The 13,053-nt window shown below is 41.1% G+C and overlaps 1 protein-coding gene across 1 annotated transcript in view; it reads right to left on the minus strand.

The window, feature by feature from the left end:
• B4GALT4 (UDP-Gal:betaGlcNAc beta 1,4- galactosyltransferase, polypeptide 4) overlaps positions 1 to 4,886 on the minus strand; it is a 16,184-nt gene extending 11,298 nt beyond the window's left edge. Inside the window, exons 1-2 of the mRNA XM_009876039.1 lie at positions 4,619 to 4,886; positions 3,161 to 3,393 (exon numbers count right to left, since the gene is read on the minus strand). Of these exons, the coding sequence (XP_009874341.1) occupies positions 3,161 to 3,393; positions 4,619 to 4,886 (501 nt within the window). The remainder of the gene's footprint in view (positions 1 to 3,160; positions 3,394 to 4,618) is intronic.
• Between the last annotated feature and the right edge of the window lie 8,167 nt (positions 4,887 to 13,053).

Below are 13,053 nucleotides of genomic sequence, written 5' to 3' on the forward strand. Positions count from 1 at the left end.
AGAAAGGAGTAATTTGCTAGGAGGTGCCTAGACTGAAAGAGGTTCCATGGAAGATGAGAAAGAAGTTGGCCTCCCCAGACTGTTAGCTGCAGGGGAAAATTGCTGTATACAATGTTTTATCCTAAAAAGTAAGGCCTTGTTCTGAAGCAGCAATTGTTCACCATCACTAAGAGCTATCTGCTCCTGCACAAAGAAGACTTATGGCTCCATCCCTGCAGTTAGGGAAATACAGCCCAGTGCCCACCATGAGAAATTAAGAAAGGGATAATCAGTTGCTTTCATCTCAGTCAGGCAAGGAATTTTCCATGAAAAATCTAGACATAATTTACTCAAAATCTATGATGTCAAATTTTTCAGTAGGTTTTGTGTGTGTGGTGGTTTTTTTAAATATCCTGTACATGAAAAAAATTATAATCTCTTGATACAGACTATTGAGTGAACAGGTTACTAAGTGATACAGAACAATTTGGATGACTGGTAAAGAACATGTAAAGAACTTCACTTGTATTGGGTACCAAACCCAGCCTAGTAAACTACCATCTGCTGCACTTGTCTCCTCCATCGATACAGTCAGACATCACAGGTCACTGCCTGCACAACGGTAGCCAAACAACAGCTAAAAACGTCTGACAGGTTTTCAACGTCAGACCGCATGCTGAACAAATAGTAAAATTTACTCTCATCTTTTTACTGAGTATTGTCCTTCTTCATTCCTATGGAATAAGAACACCGACCACAAAAAAACATTCTGGGAAATATGTTATTCATTATTCGAGTTTACAAACTCACATTTATTTCAGGACCCCACTCAAGTATGAACATTTGCGCAGAGAAAGAAGATTTTCCATATGTTACAAAAGTAGCCCATGAAGAAGAGATCTAGAGTAGACCCTTCAATGGCTCTCGGAAAAAAAAAAACAAACCCACACACACAAAAAATCCAAACCCTCCATTTCTTAATATTTTTTCAAAGTAAATTCTGTGTATTTCAATAGTTAAATCCCATTTTTAACTACATCTTTCCTCAAAAGATACTTAAAACAAGTAATGACAGCACAAATAGAGAATAAAAATGGATTTGCCATAAAAGAGTTTTGTTAGACTCACTTTCCAGTCTTTGGCTATACCTATCTACATAGAAAGGATATGCAAACGGTTCTAATTTTCCAAGTAAAAACTCTGACAGAACAAGTCCAGACTTGACACTGCTGCTCACATCAAACAAAACTTTTATACTTTGGTGTTATTTCTTGCTAATGTGGTTCTTCACCTCATATATTTCAATAAACAAAGAATGTATGCCCATTCCCTCAATGATTTATTGCTAACCACTGCTCATCAGCAGGACTGAGCCACTATATGTATATTTACAGTAAATACTAATGCAGAAAAAAAGCCTTAGTTTTTCTACTCTATGGGTTACATGATGACCCTAGACATTGAATTAACAGTCTATTCCAACTGAAAGCATATACCCTGCCATGACTTTTGTCACTGTTTTGCTGTGTCATTGCACAGAAGTGTAAGCTTTAACTTAGAATGCACTGCTTCATACTGGCTAAATGACTCCAGTCCTTTAAACGCAACAGAAGAGATGCTACATTAATTTATCATCTTTTTCTCCCGCTGTTTGAAAAAAATCTGTTTAGAGTCAAAGCAGAACACATAAGTAAATGATAGTAAAAGAAAGCAAACATAAAAGATAAAGGCAACATATTACAAAAGAGAAATCCCCAATCTACATTGTTGTGGCAATCCCAACCACAAATGCAGGCTGGGCAACAAGTGGATTGAAAGGACTTGGAGGTGTTGGTTGATGAGACACTTGACATGGGGCAGCAATGTGTGCTGGCAGCCCAAAAAGCCAGCCATGTCCTGGGCTGCATCAAAACGAGCATCGCTAGAAGGTCAAGGGAGGTGATTCTGCTCCTCTACTCTGCTTTTGTAGGACCCCACCTGGAGTACTGTGTCCAGCTCTGGAGCCCCCAACACAAGAAGGACATAGACCTGTTGGAGCAGGTCCAGAGGAGAGTCACAAAAGCGATCAAAGGGTTTGAGCATCTCTCCTATGAGGATAGGCTGAGGGAATTGGGGTTGTTCAGCCTGGAGAAAAGAAGGTTCCAGGAAAACCTTATGGCAGCCTTCCAGTACCTGAAGGGGGCCTGCAGGAAAGTTGGGGAGGGAAGTGATCGGACAAAGTATGATGGTTTTGAACTAGAGCAGGGTAGATTTAGATTAGACATTAGGAAGAAATTCTTTTCTGGGAGGGTGGTGAGACACTGGAACAGGTTGCCCAGGAAAGTTGTGGCAGCCTCATCCCTGGAAGCACTCAAGGCCAGGCTGGATGGGGCTTTGAGCAACCTGGCCTAGTGGGAAGTGACCTTGCCCATGGCAGAGGGGTTGGAACTAGAGGATTTTTAAAGGTCCCTTCCAACTCAAACCATTCTATGATTCTATACTGCTTTTAGTTCCTGTAACTAGAACATAAGCACCTTAGAAGACAATATGGCACAAGCCTGATTGCCCAAATTTTAGCCACTGACTCAGCAGAGCTAGAAAGAATGCAAATAAAGAAATTAATAGACCTTTCAGGGAACCAGGTACTTTGCCATGACTGCTTCTTCCCACAGCCCCTGCTGGGCAAATAAAGCACTTACGAGCAGTAGCTGTCATGTTTAGTTTGGGACAACCAAAGTAAGTACAACTACGATACACACAGCTTACTAAACATGACAGTGAGCAAGCAGATGGAAGAGAGGAGCTAGATACAAACTGAAGCCTTCGATCTAAACAACTCTGAATTCAAAAGACAGAAAACATGTCAGCCTAGTTGCGTGTGTGTATCCTGCAAGATGCGGGTTGCATTAATAACGCAAAAGACGCTTACCTTGAACACTAACTCAGAAACAGTTTCTTAGACTAAGAAATAGACACCAGTTAAAGACATTGTTTGTTAATACAAAGTTGGGAAACTTTGCTACCAGCAGCTGAGATCCTGCAGCACTACCAGCAATGGCTGCACATACTGCTGTATCCCTCAACAAGTAGAACTGTTCGAATCGGGTGCAGAAAAATGATGTTACACAGCAGACGCAACATCATGCCTCTCCTCAGACTGACATCATCCCCACCTAAATGCATCTCTGCACTGTTGCCTCACCTGGTGTATAACGTAGATGCCGTAGTCCAGCTGCTGCCTCTGTAGGAAGGGGTGGAGGTGCTCCAGGAGGTAGAGCAAGTGTTTCTCTCTATTGCGGTGTGGGATGAGAATGGCCACGTGCTGCAATGCTGAGCACTCCATAGGGTGATATCGGCCCTTGGCTACCTGAGGGTTCTCCTTTTCCACTTCTTCTAGTGTAAGAGATGCTTTGAAGGTGAGTTTGATGGCACCTCCTGTAGAAGAAGTACAAGAGGCTTTCCTGAGTCGTTTCTGGTTGTGACTAGTCCAGTCACCTAATGAATCACTCTGTAACCAGCCTGAAATAGGTTCAAGCCCCAATTGGTTTCTCTGTCTTCTCAAGAGAATAAAGCTATAAGGAGATTATGTAGGCAGTGGAAGGGGAGGGCGCCAAGCATTTAGTTGCTTAAACTGATTATAGAGTGGTGATGATAAAAAAAAAATATACCCTACTGTATGAGGATTGGCCAGAAACGGCTGCCAGGGCAAAGCAGAGAGAGGGAAGTGGAAAAGGACATAGGACTGTGGCCATGAGAAGTCATCTCTACTTAAAAGCATGAACAAAAGCATCACAAACTATAAATTTGTAAGATAAAATATACCAAGGCTTTCTGTAGCCAAATGAAATTTCATCACTTCTCTTGCACTGAGCTATCATTCCAGTCCCTCTAGACTTACTGAGCAAACCCACGAAAGAGAACAACGCAGGCAACTGCGAGGGCTACAGCCACAGTGTGTTTAGTTAAAGCAAACACATCTTGGGTCAAGGGTGGAGGGGTGCAGCTAGACAGCAGCTTTCTGGACTATATCAGTGAAGAGGGAAGAATCTAGCATCCCAGTCAAATCCCTAATCAGGCTGACAAAATGGAAGATGACAATGACACAATACTGCTAAGCAGAAGCCTGGTGCTGCTAACAATACCAAGATCAAAAAAAAAAAAACCAACAAAAAATAGACTAATAAAAATGGCCAAACCAAGGAAAAAGTCACTTATTTGAACCTTCATCATTAGTAGTGCTAACCCCAATGCAGCTGTGAAGTCCTTCAATCGTCAAGATAGAGAGACAAAGTCCTGGCTGTGTCCACTCCCAGCCTCCAGCCCACCCCCAGCCTACCAGATTTTAGTGGGCCAGTGAAGAGAGAGACGAAGCCTCAACAGCACACTATCCAGCAGTAGCCAAGTCACCGATGTGGAACCAAAGCTGCTTTAGCCAGAAATGCAAAACATAGCACTACACGAGCTGCTATCCCAGCCAGACCCAGTCCAGGCAATCTGTGCCACAAGTTGCTTCCTCACCCAGAAGTGCTTACTGCAACTGGCTGCACTGTATTTGTTTCACAGGAAAAGTGTGGAACAGGAAAGCTAGGAAAAAAAAAAAGTCAGCAGTACCAAAGCAAATGTAGCTTATCAGAAAGGAGAGGAAAGCACCATCACTTACGCAGGTATGGAGACACAGTTGGGCAGGGACCCTGAAATGACTTCAACGTGGAAACTGCGGCAGTTGATTCCATCTTATCTTCCTTTTGACTGTCCTCCAGGCTAGTTACCTTTCTGAAATTCTCCAACATGCTCTTAGGTTTAGAAATCTCCTGTCTGGAGTTCACAAAGTAACTGAATGTGGCCCACAGCACCATCAAACACAAAGTAACAAGCACCAACACTTTGAATTTATAGAAGAGGTGAAAGACGTAGGAACTCAGGGCCATGGCTCTCCCTGATCTGCAAGTCGCTTCCTCTGCTCTGATGCTGAGGCAGGCCACTGCGCACACCTAGTGGGGATGAAGCCACAGGTCCCAAGACGAACGTCACAGTAAGGAAGAAAAGCTGGAGGTAGGGAGGGCTGACACACCTCCTGCAGTTTCACAATTCATGGAGCAATGGTGCTGTTTGCTCTTCGAATGTCATAAAATACAACTTAACCTAAACAACAACAACAAAAAAAGGCAAGTTAGTTTCTACTACTCTCCACTGCTGTACCTTCATATACTTCATGAAAACAGCTTATGTTATGTCAAAACATGAGAGGAACAGCAAGTATGAACTACTGGTCAGAAACTAAGACACTGAGCTTTACTCCAAGCTCATCCACAAACCAGCTGCATGACTTCAGGCAAGTTACTTTTCTGGTTTGTTCTCTACTCCCATTCTTTCCCTCTCAGATCAAAGCGCAACCACTACCTCATGTTAGGTCTGTGTAGAGTGCATGGCTTTACTACTTCTATTCCTACCAAAATTAACAACAGCTGCAAGGCAAGAAATTCCGCTGGCTATGAGTACAGTTAGCTCCCCCCACCAAAATGAAAACCACATGAATCTCTGCAGAATTAAACTGTTTTCTTCTGAAATAGGATATTACTGATGTTACATTGCTCCGCATGACCAAGTTTCAACCCTGTAACACTTGACCAGCATCAGAAATCATTCCTCCATCCTGCTATCTGTCAGTACCACCTTGCAGGAGAGGAGGCAAATCTTCCTGCTTTTCAACAGAAAGGTTCAGTTTTCCAGTGTTAGGCCTGTGAGGATCCAATCCTTTATTCTGTTTCCCACCCTCTTTCAAGAGTTCCATTTTCATACAGTCCTTCACTGTCATCATACTACAAAGTTGCCATGCTAACACTTTTGTCCGTTATTATAATCTCCTAGCAGAGAAAGAATGAAATTTTAATAAAGGAGAGGTCAGACATGGAAAACACACAAGAAAATTGCCACCTGTGACAAGAACAAGGACTGATGCTAAGTGAAGCAAACACAGTGATTAAAGACAATGCACACAAAACAGTCTGGATCAAAGATTAAAACCACAAAACTATAGAAGGCTATTTTATATCAGCTTTAAAAATATACATGAGACTCTGAAGAGATAACACAGGCAGAAGGAATACAGTAACACTACATTCCCACTAGTCTAGCTGAGGTGTTTTCTGGAAAAGTTTGCTGATTCGCAGGGACATATGTGGGAGTCAGACCAAGGGCTGACAAGATTAACAACTCGATGTACTGCCTGAGCTTCTCAGGGTTTGCTGGTAATGACCAGCTGCTGTCCCTCCTGGCAGGCACGACCCAGCGGGGCTAACCTGCTCCCTCCCTCCACGGGCAACACAGTGCTTCTCTAAGGTAACAACAGAAGAGTTCTCTGTGACCTTACTGCTAGCAGTGAAGGATCTCCACATCCACTTCAATCACAAAAAGAGAAGAGAGGGAGAAAGAGACTACAATGGGGAAGAGAATATTACTTACAAAAAAAAAAAAAAAAGGTTAAGAGGTTCTGGGGGAAAAGAAAACAAAACAAAACAAAAAAAGCCATGCACTCATACCAATAACTACAGTTTTTTGCAAGTTTCTTTTTTCCCATCTGGTCTTCAAGTACCCAAGGCCAGACTTGCCAGAACAAACAAGAAGGGAAGCCTGGGTTTCTCCTAGTCCTCCTGTCTCTGTCTCCTGGCTCTCAAGGGCTCACTTTTCAATTAATTCTTTCTGCTCTTAGATAAATTACACTGCAGATCACATGGGTGTCTGCCTCACTGTTTTTAAAGACAGAAAAATTAGATTAGTGCTCTCATTTACATCCTTTCTCCTGATTTCCCACATGGGAAATCATCCGAGTAGCCTGTAAGGTATTGACAGCATGATTCTCTAGTACTCTCCAAAGGAAACCTGAGAATGAACTAGTTTTTCTTCTGCTGCTATCCATTAGCTCTGCAGTCAGAACAGGAAAAAAAAAGATCACCGACAACACACTAACACCTAACAATCAACTGACCTACAAAAAAAGCTCATCTTAAAAGAAAAAGAAAAAAAAAAGAAGATGAACAAATCTAAGCTGCATGCTGATAGCACAAAATACTTTCTACTGTCAGCTTCTAATAAACAACTGGAAAGTAATTTTGGCAGTCAGCTAAACATTTCAGATACAGCTCGACAACTTGTTTCTGAAGGTAATTAATTTTACAATGCTAAGAGAACTTAAACAGTAGCCAGCTTCTGCACTATTCAAGAGAACAAATACAGACTTGAGACCCAAACGCAAACAAATCTCAGGCATCTGACAGAAGATCTTTGCACTTGCTCAGCACACTTCCCTGCTGTATGTACTTGCATATTAGGGTAAAATCATACTTGCATCACTTCTCTCTCGTACACAGCCAACACTAACAACAGAAGAACAAACCAAATACTCCTCTCTCCTGCATCATCAGAGCTGTTCAGTGAATTCTTACTACAAAATTAGCTGGCAGATACATCACATACCTCTAGAAGGGCACTGCTCTCAATGCCCACAGCTATTCCAACAAGCTATGTTTCTGCAAACACTCACCACAACCCTGGGAGAAGCAACATTCAGCCTCAGCATCACAGTATGTACCACCACCACTCTGGCAGGCACAATATTAAAAAAACATAATGTCTCAGAACCCCCTCAAGTATTTTGGGATGTACTCTCTGACAACCTGCTACAAACGCCAGATGATGCTAACCCTGAGCAGCAAGCAGGTGAGCCCATCTGTACCAGCTAAACTGGTAACCTAATCCTCTTTCTGGTACCTGTCCCACAATCTTTGTTACTTATAGCCCAGGGTATGATAACCGCTGATCAAGCGCTGAAGGGGGTACCGTCACCACTGTGAAACTAATTCTCACATCTCCCATCTTTCTGCAGTGCTCAGAAACTTTATCCTGAGCATTACGAACAAATTTGGACTGAAGCATAACTAGACGGAGAGATTACCAGCGATTAAGAGTCACATGGATACACCAAAGCCTGGATATCAATGCAAGAGCTGCAAAGATCTATGGCTCAGCATTACTTCCTAGTTACCTGTCATGAGCTGTCATACCAGGGAAAGGCTTTTGTGGGACAGAAGTGATTCTGAACCACAGCTTTTCAGCTCTGTTGCTGACAACTCTGATTCACAACTGCAGCGAATGAGAAAACAATAGTCCAAAAGGCTTTACTATCCCACCATATATCATCACAAAACCAATGGTGTTTCAAATAAAAGAGAAAATGCCCACCACCCGACCCAATTTATAGTCTGCAATAGTTGCATATAGGAAATCAGTGCTAAGCTATATGAATGACCTGTGAACAGTAAACACTATGGATACCATGGGTAATATTAGCCTGTAATTATTAAATCAAAGACCTTATAATTTGCTCAACTAAACTCTACTTGCAAGTTTCTATGGAATAATCTAAATTGTTGCCTTCTATAAACCTCTCAGTTACTGTGCAGTGTTCAGCAGGTGAATTGCTTCCCCCAAGGGAGGTAATATCCCCACAATAAACCCAGCATATCACTGCACAAATTACGTGCATGAGGACAGAATTTCCTTCTCCATCACCCAGTGCAAACATGTTTCAGATTAACCTGGGATTAAAAAGTTAAGATATTGAAGTTAACATGCACGGTATGACTATCAAGAGGCATTAGCTAAAAATTAATTTATTAAATTCATAGCCTTCCATTTGATCAGAATTGGACTGCATCCTTAAAAAAAATTAAGACATTTGCTTACATCTCATACACAAACTAGTGCAAATGGGCTGCCCCCCCAAGAAATTCTTTGTTTCCCACAAATAAAAACAAAAAATTAAAACTGAACTATCCATGGAAAAAGACATAATGAAACATCAGAAAGTAATCAGCAGCATTAGTCAGAAGAACAAGCTTCCAAAATACAAAAAAAAAAGAAATATCAGAAGGGCATGCAGATGTAAAATTGCTAAGGTGTAGGTATGTTAAATTATGAAGATAAATTCTGAACTTATTTCACGAGCCTTACCTTTCCCTCCTCCCCTCCTACTGAGGTGAAATTTCACACATACCAGTTTCCTTTCTCACGCTTGTGAGATTCCTTTATATGCAGATGTTACTAAAAGTTCGCAGTACTTGCCTCTGACAAATACTCAGACCGTACTACTGTCAGTGTCAATTATTTCCCATAAAACCACATGTCCACCGAGTTCTATGGCAGCAACAGAATGTTGCTGTTGCTTAAGATAAACTGGAGCACTTCCACAGAGCATGCAGAATCACAACAATTAGTCACTTTCATCTCATCACTACACACACATGAGGGCATAACTCATGTTTCATAATCTAACAGTTATGTATTTTAATGTTTTCTATGGAGAACATAGTATATGTTTCAAAATGTGAAATTTTGGGTATTTTAAATGTAAAAACACACACAAGTCAATTTACCCATCAAGTTACATTACATTACTACTTCATAGGTTAAAAGGTGTTAGTTTTTCCACCCCACCCCCCCCGAAACACAAGAATAGCAGATGCACAAAAGGGCTTGTCTGATTCTATCAAATTGTGAACAACTGTATATCCTTATGAATGAAGGTGACCAAAAAACATAGTGAAGAGCTGGTACTTCTATGACTCCCACCAAAGACGGGGAACTCGTTAAGAGGAAATGGAAATAAAAGACAAGCTAAAGTTTAAGCCTCAGTAAAAACTTGTTCTGTCAGAGAAACAAAAGGAAAAGTTGACCATTGCCTCTCTGGAGGGTGTTGCTTTACCATTTCACAACAAGGACTTCATTTGGAAAAGTGACCTTTCACCAGGAAGTTTACATACCTGGATTGCTACATCAGGCTGCTAACCCAGAGTCAAGAACACCATATTATGGGCTTGGTTATAGGGAGGAAAAAAAATAATAAAAAAAAATTGTTAGGCCCAGGGCCTGCTGTTAAAAAGCCACACTTGGAGAAATAGTATAAAAGCCAGAGCTGTAATACACTCATAAAAATCACTATTAATCAATAGCTTTAATAAAATACTTACTAGAATAGTCATGCAGAATCTACTCCAGCATTAATAGAGATCTTTACAATTTGGTGCAGTCTGCAACCACGCTGAGGGCACACTCTGCTCCATCATCCAAATTATTAATGACAACGTTAAATAGGACTGGACCTAGTATTGACTCCTGAGGTACAACACTAGTTACTCGCCTCCAACTAGAATGTGTGCCACTGATAACCACTTTCTGGACCCAGCTGTTCAGTCAGTTTTCAATCCACCTCACTGTCTGCTTATCCAGTCCATACATCACCAGCTTCTCAGGAAAAGCCGTCAAAGGCCTTCCTGAAGCCCAGGTAGGCAATGTTCACTGTTCTTTCCTCATCCACCAGGCCAGTCATTTCATTGTAGAAGTTTATCGAGCTGGTAAAGCACAACTTCCCCTTTGCAAATCCATGCTGACAACTCGGGATGATTTTCTTGTCCTTTACGTAACTGGAAATGGCTTTGAGAATTAGCGTCTCTACCATCTTCCAAGGTTTTGACCGGCCTATAGTTCCCTGGGTGATACTTCTTGCCTTTCTTGAAGACCGGAATGACATTTGCCTTCCTTCAGTTTTCAGATGTTTCTCCCAGTCACCATGATCAATGAAAGATTATCAAGAATGGCCTTCTAATGACATCAGCCAGCTCCCGCAGTACTCCTGAGGGCATTCCATCACGGCCCATGGACCTACATATATCCAGCTTGTTTAAGTATTCCCTAATCTTTTAAGTAAATCCTCTTCCACTAAGGTAAATCTTCCTTACTGTAGCCTTTTGCCCTGGTCTTTGGAACATGGGATTCTTGAATCCCAGTCTTACTAGTAAAGACTGAGGCAACAAAGGCATCCAGTAGCTCAGCCTTTTCCATGTCCTGCAGAACCAAGTCCCCCAACTCACTGAGCAATGGGCCCATATTTTTGCCTCATCTTCCTTTCGTTATTTATGTACTTACAGAAGCCCTTCTTGTCATCTCAGATATCCCTAAATCATTCACGGCTGATATATTAGCTGCAAGGTGAAAAAAGACTGCCCAGACAGACATTAAAACACGTGCAAACAATAATTCAGTCAAAAACTCAACACTCAGAAACAAAATTTGCTATAAACAATAATCTCCAAGATGCTGGAAACACATGTTTTTCCTCTTTTGTACTTTCTAACTCAGAGCACGCAACCCTCAAATACAAGTTAGAAACCAACTGGTGCAACTAAACTCTTCTCATACCTCTCAAATCTGACTCTAGCTAGATCTGACCTTCATCAAAGTTACCCAGAAACTTCACCAGGAACATAAAGTGCAAATCTTCTTGTGAATAATTCTCAGTGAAGCATAACCAAAGCTAGTTTAGATAGTTTCAGCTGACTAGAAGGGCACAGCACTTCAGGCCACAAGGTTAAAAACACCACAGTATGCACTTCAAAATCCATGGAAAAAAATTAAACAAAAAAATAACATGGCTCTGGAAACATGACATCAGTCAGAATTCGAAAGTCAATGAAAAATAAGAAAGGTCACCATTTCTATGTAGACATACTCCTATCTAGAAGGACACTGTAAACACACTTCTAAATATATCCATGATCATATTGAGGTACATAAATACTCCATTATCTGTGTTCCCCAACATCATACCTGTACCAATAACCATTCTTGTGCTCTGCAGCTTGTCTACCAATTCAAGTTCCGTAGCCTGCTACGCTTTTTGAAGCATATGCCAAATCCTACTTACTTGCTCCAAGATTCCCGGCACTGTTCAGAATAGGCTACTGTAGGAAACAACTAGAAACGCAGTGCTGTATGACTCCTCCAAGAATAGGCAGGTTCAGTTCTGATTCTCAAAACAGTAAGCAATGTTTCAGCACAGACAAGACTTCTTCCAAAGCAAAGTAGGAAGATGAGAACCCCATTCATTTTCCTTCAGTGTTTTCCCAACAGAAGTACACATGCACTAGAGTCTGACATGCTGTGCAAGCAGAGAGTGAGCAAGCAACACAAAATCTGATTCTCCTTGTAAAGGCTACGGGGCCAGTCTGCCCGGACTGAAGTCACTAGCATTACCAAAGCACAGACCTATCCAGAAATTCTAGACTAAATGCCATGCTTTTTAATCTAAGCAAGATCCCTAGGTAGACTAAGACAACATCAGTAGGAAGATTGATTACTGGTAGCTGTGATTAGATATTAGTGAAGGAAGAAAATTTGGTATGTACTTTCCAAAAACTTATTTTTCCCAAATACAGTTTTTTGACTATGCTAAAGCTTAGATTCACATGATTACCTACCGAGAAAAGCTACATTTAACAGCATAAATAATCAGTGAGAATGTACTGCCTAAAATGTATTTTTCATGTGTTTGTATTTAAAACAACTCACCTTGGATGGAACATCTGTAGGATAGCTCCAGAGAGACACTTCCATTTGATGTGTGCAAAATTAATTTTTAATTTACACAAACTAACTTTCTGACTCTATCTGCTTCACACTGCCCAATAAGGACAGGCTTCCTATCATGCAAGATTTTCCAGAAGCCCCTGCAACTTCTTCAAGTTCAGATGCAAATTCCACAGACAGCCAAGCAGGTTCAGCAGCAAAACTGATTCACTTTAACCTAACTTTAAAAGCTTATGCAGGAAATGAAGCATGAAAGAGTTCCTTAGGACTGCATTTATCACCTCTCTACTACGCTAACTCTTATGTAGTATTCTATCTAGGCCAAAAACCAAAAGCAGAAACAGTTAGCTCTGGGAGTATCATAAAGTATGACAATCTTCCTCATTAAACCCTCCAAGAAAGAATTTAATTCTTTAAAGCTGATAAGGTAGAAAGATCACTGTACAGCACTAGCTTTTCTACACAAGACAGCTCAAGTCCTCTCTACAAGAGTCCAAACCTGCTCCTTTCACAGGAACTTCCTTCTTTTCTGCAGATTAGTTTTTTAATAGGGCATTAAGCTAATGGTTTTTAACACTCTTTTATAGAACACTTCTATAATCCTATTACCTCTTCCAGTTAAAAAAAAAAAACAACAAACAAACAGCAACTGCCCTGAGAAATGGTGAAGTCATG

Source organism: Apaloderma vittatum, unplaced genomic scaffold, assembly GCF_000703405.1.
Source record: "Apaloderma vittatum isolate BGI_N311 unplaced genomic scaffold, ASM70340v1 scaffold21309, whole genome shotgun sequence".
Taxonomy (NCBI): Eukaryota; Metazoa; Chordata; class Aves; order Trogoniformes; family Trogonidae; genus Apaloderma; species Apaloderma vittatum.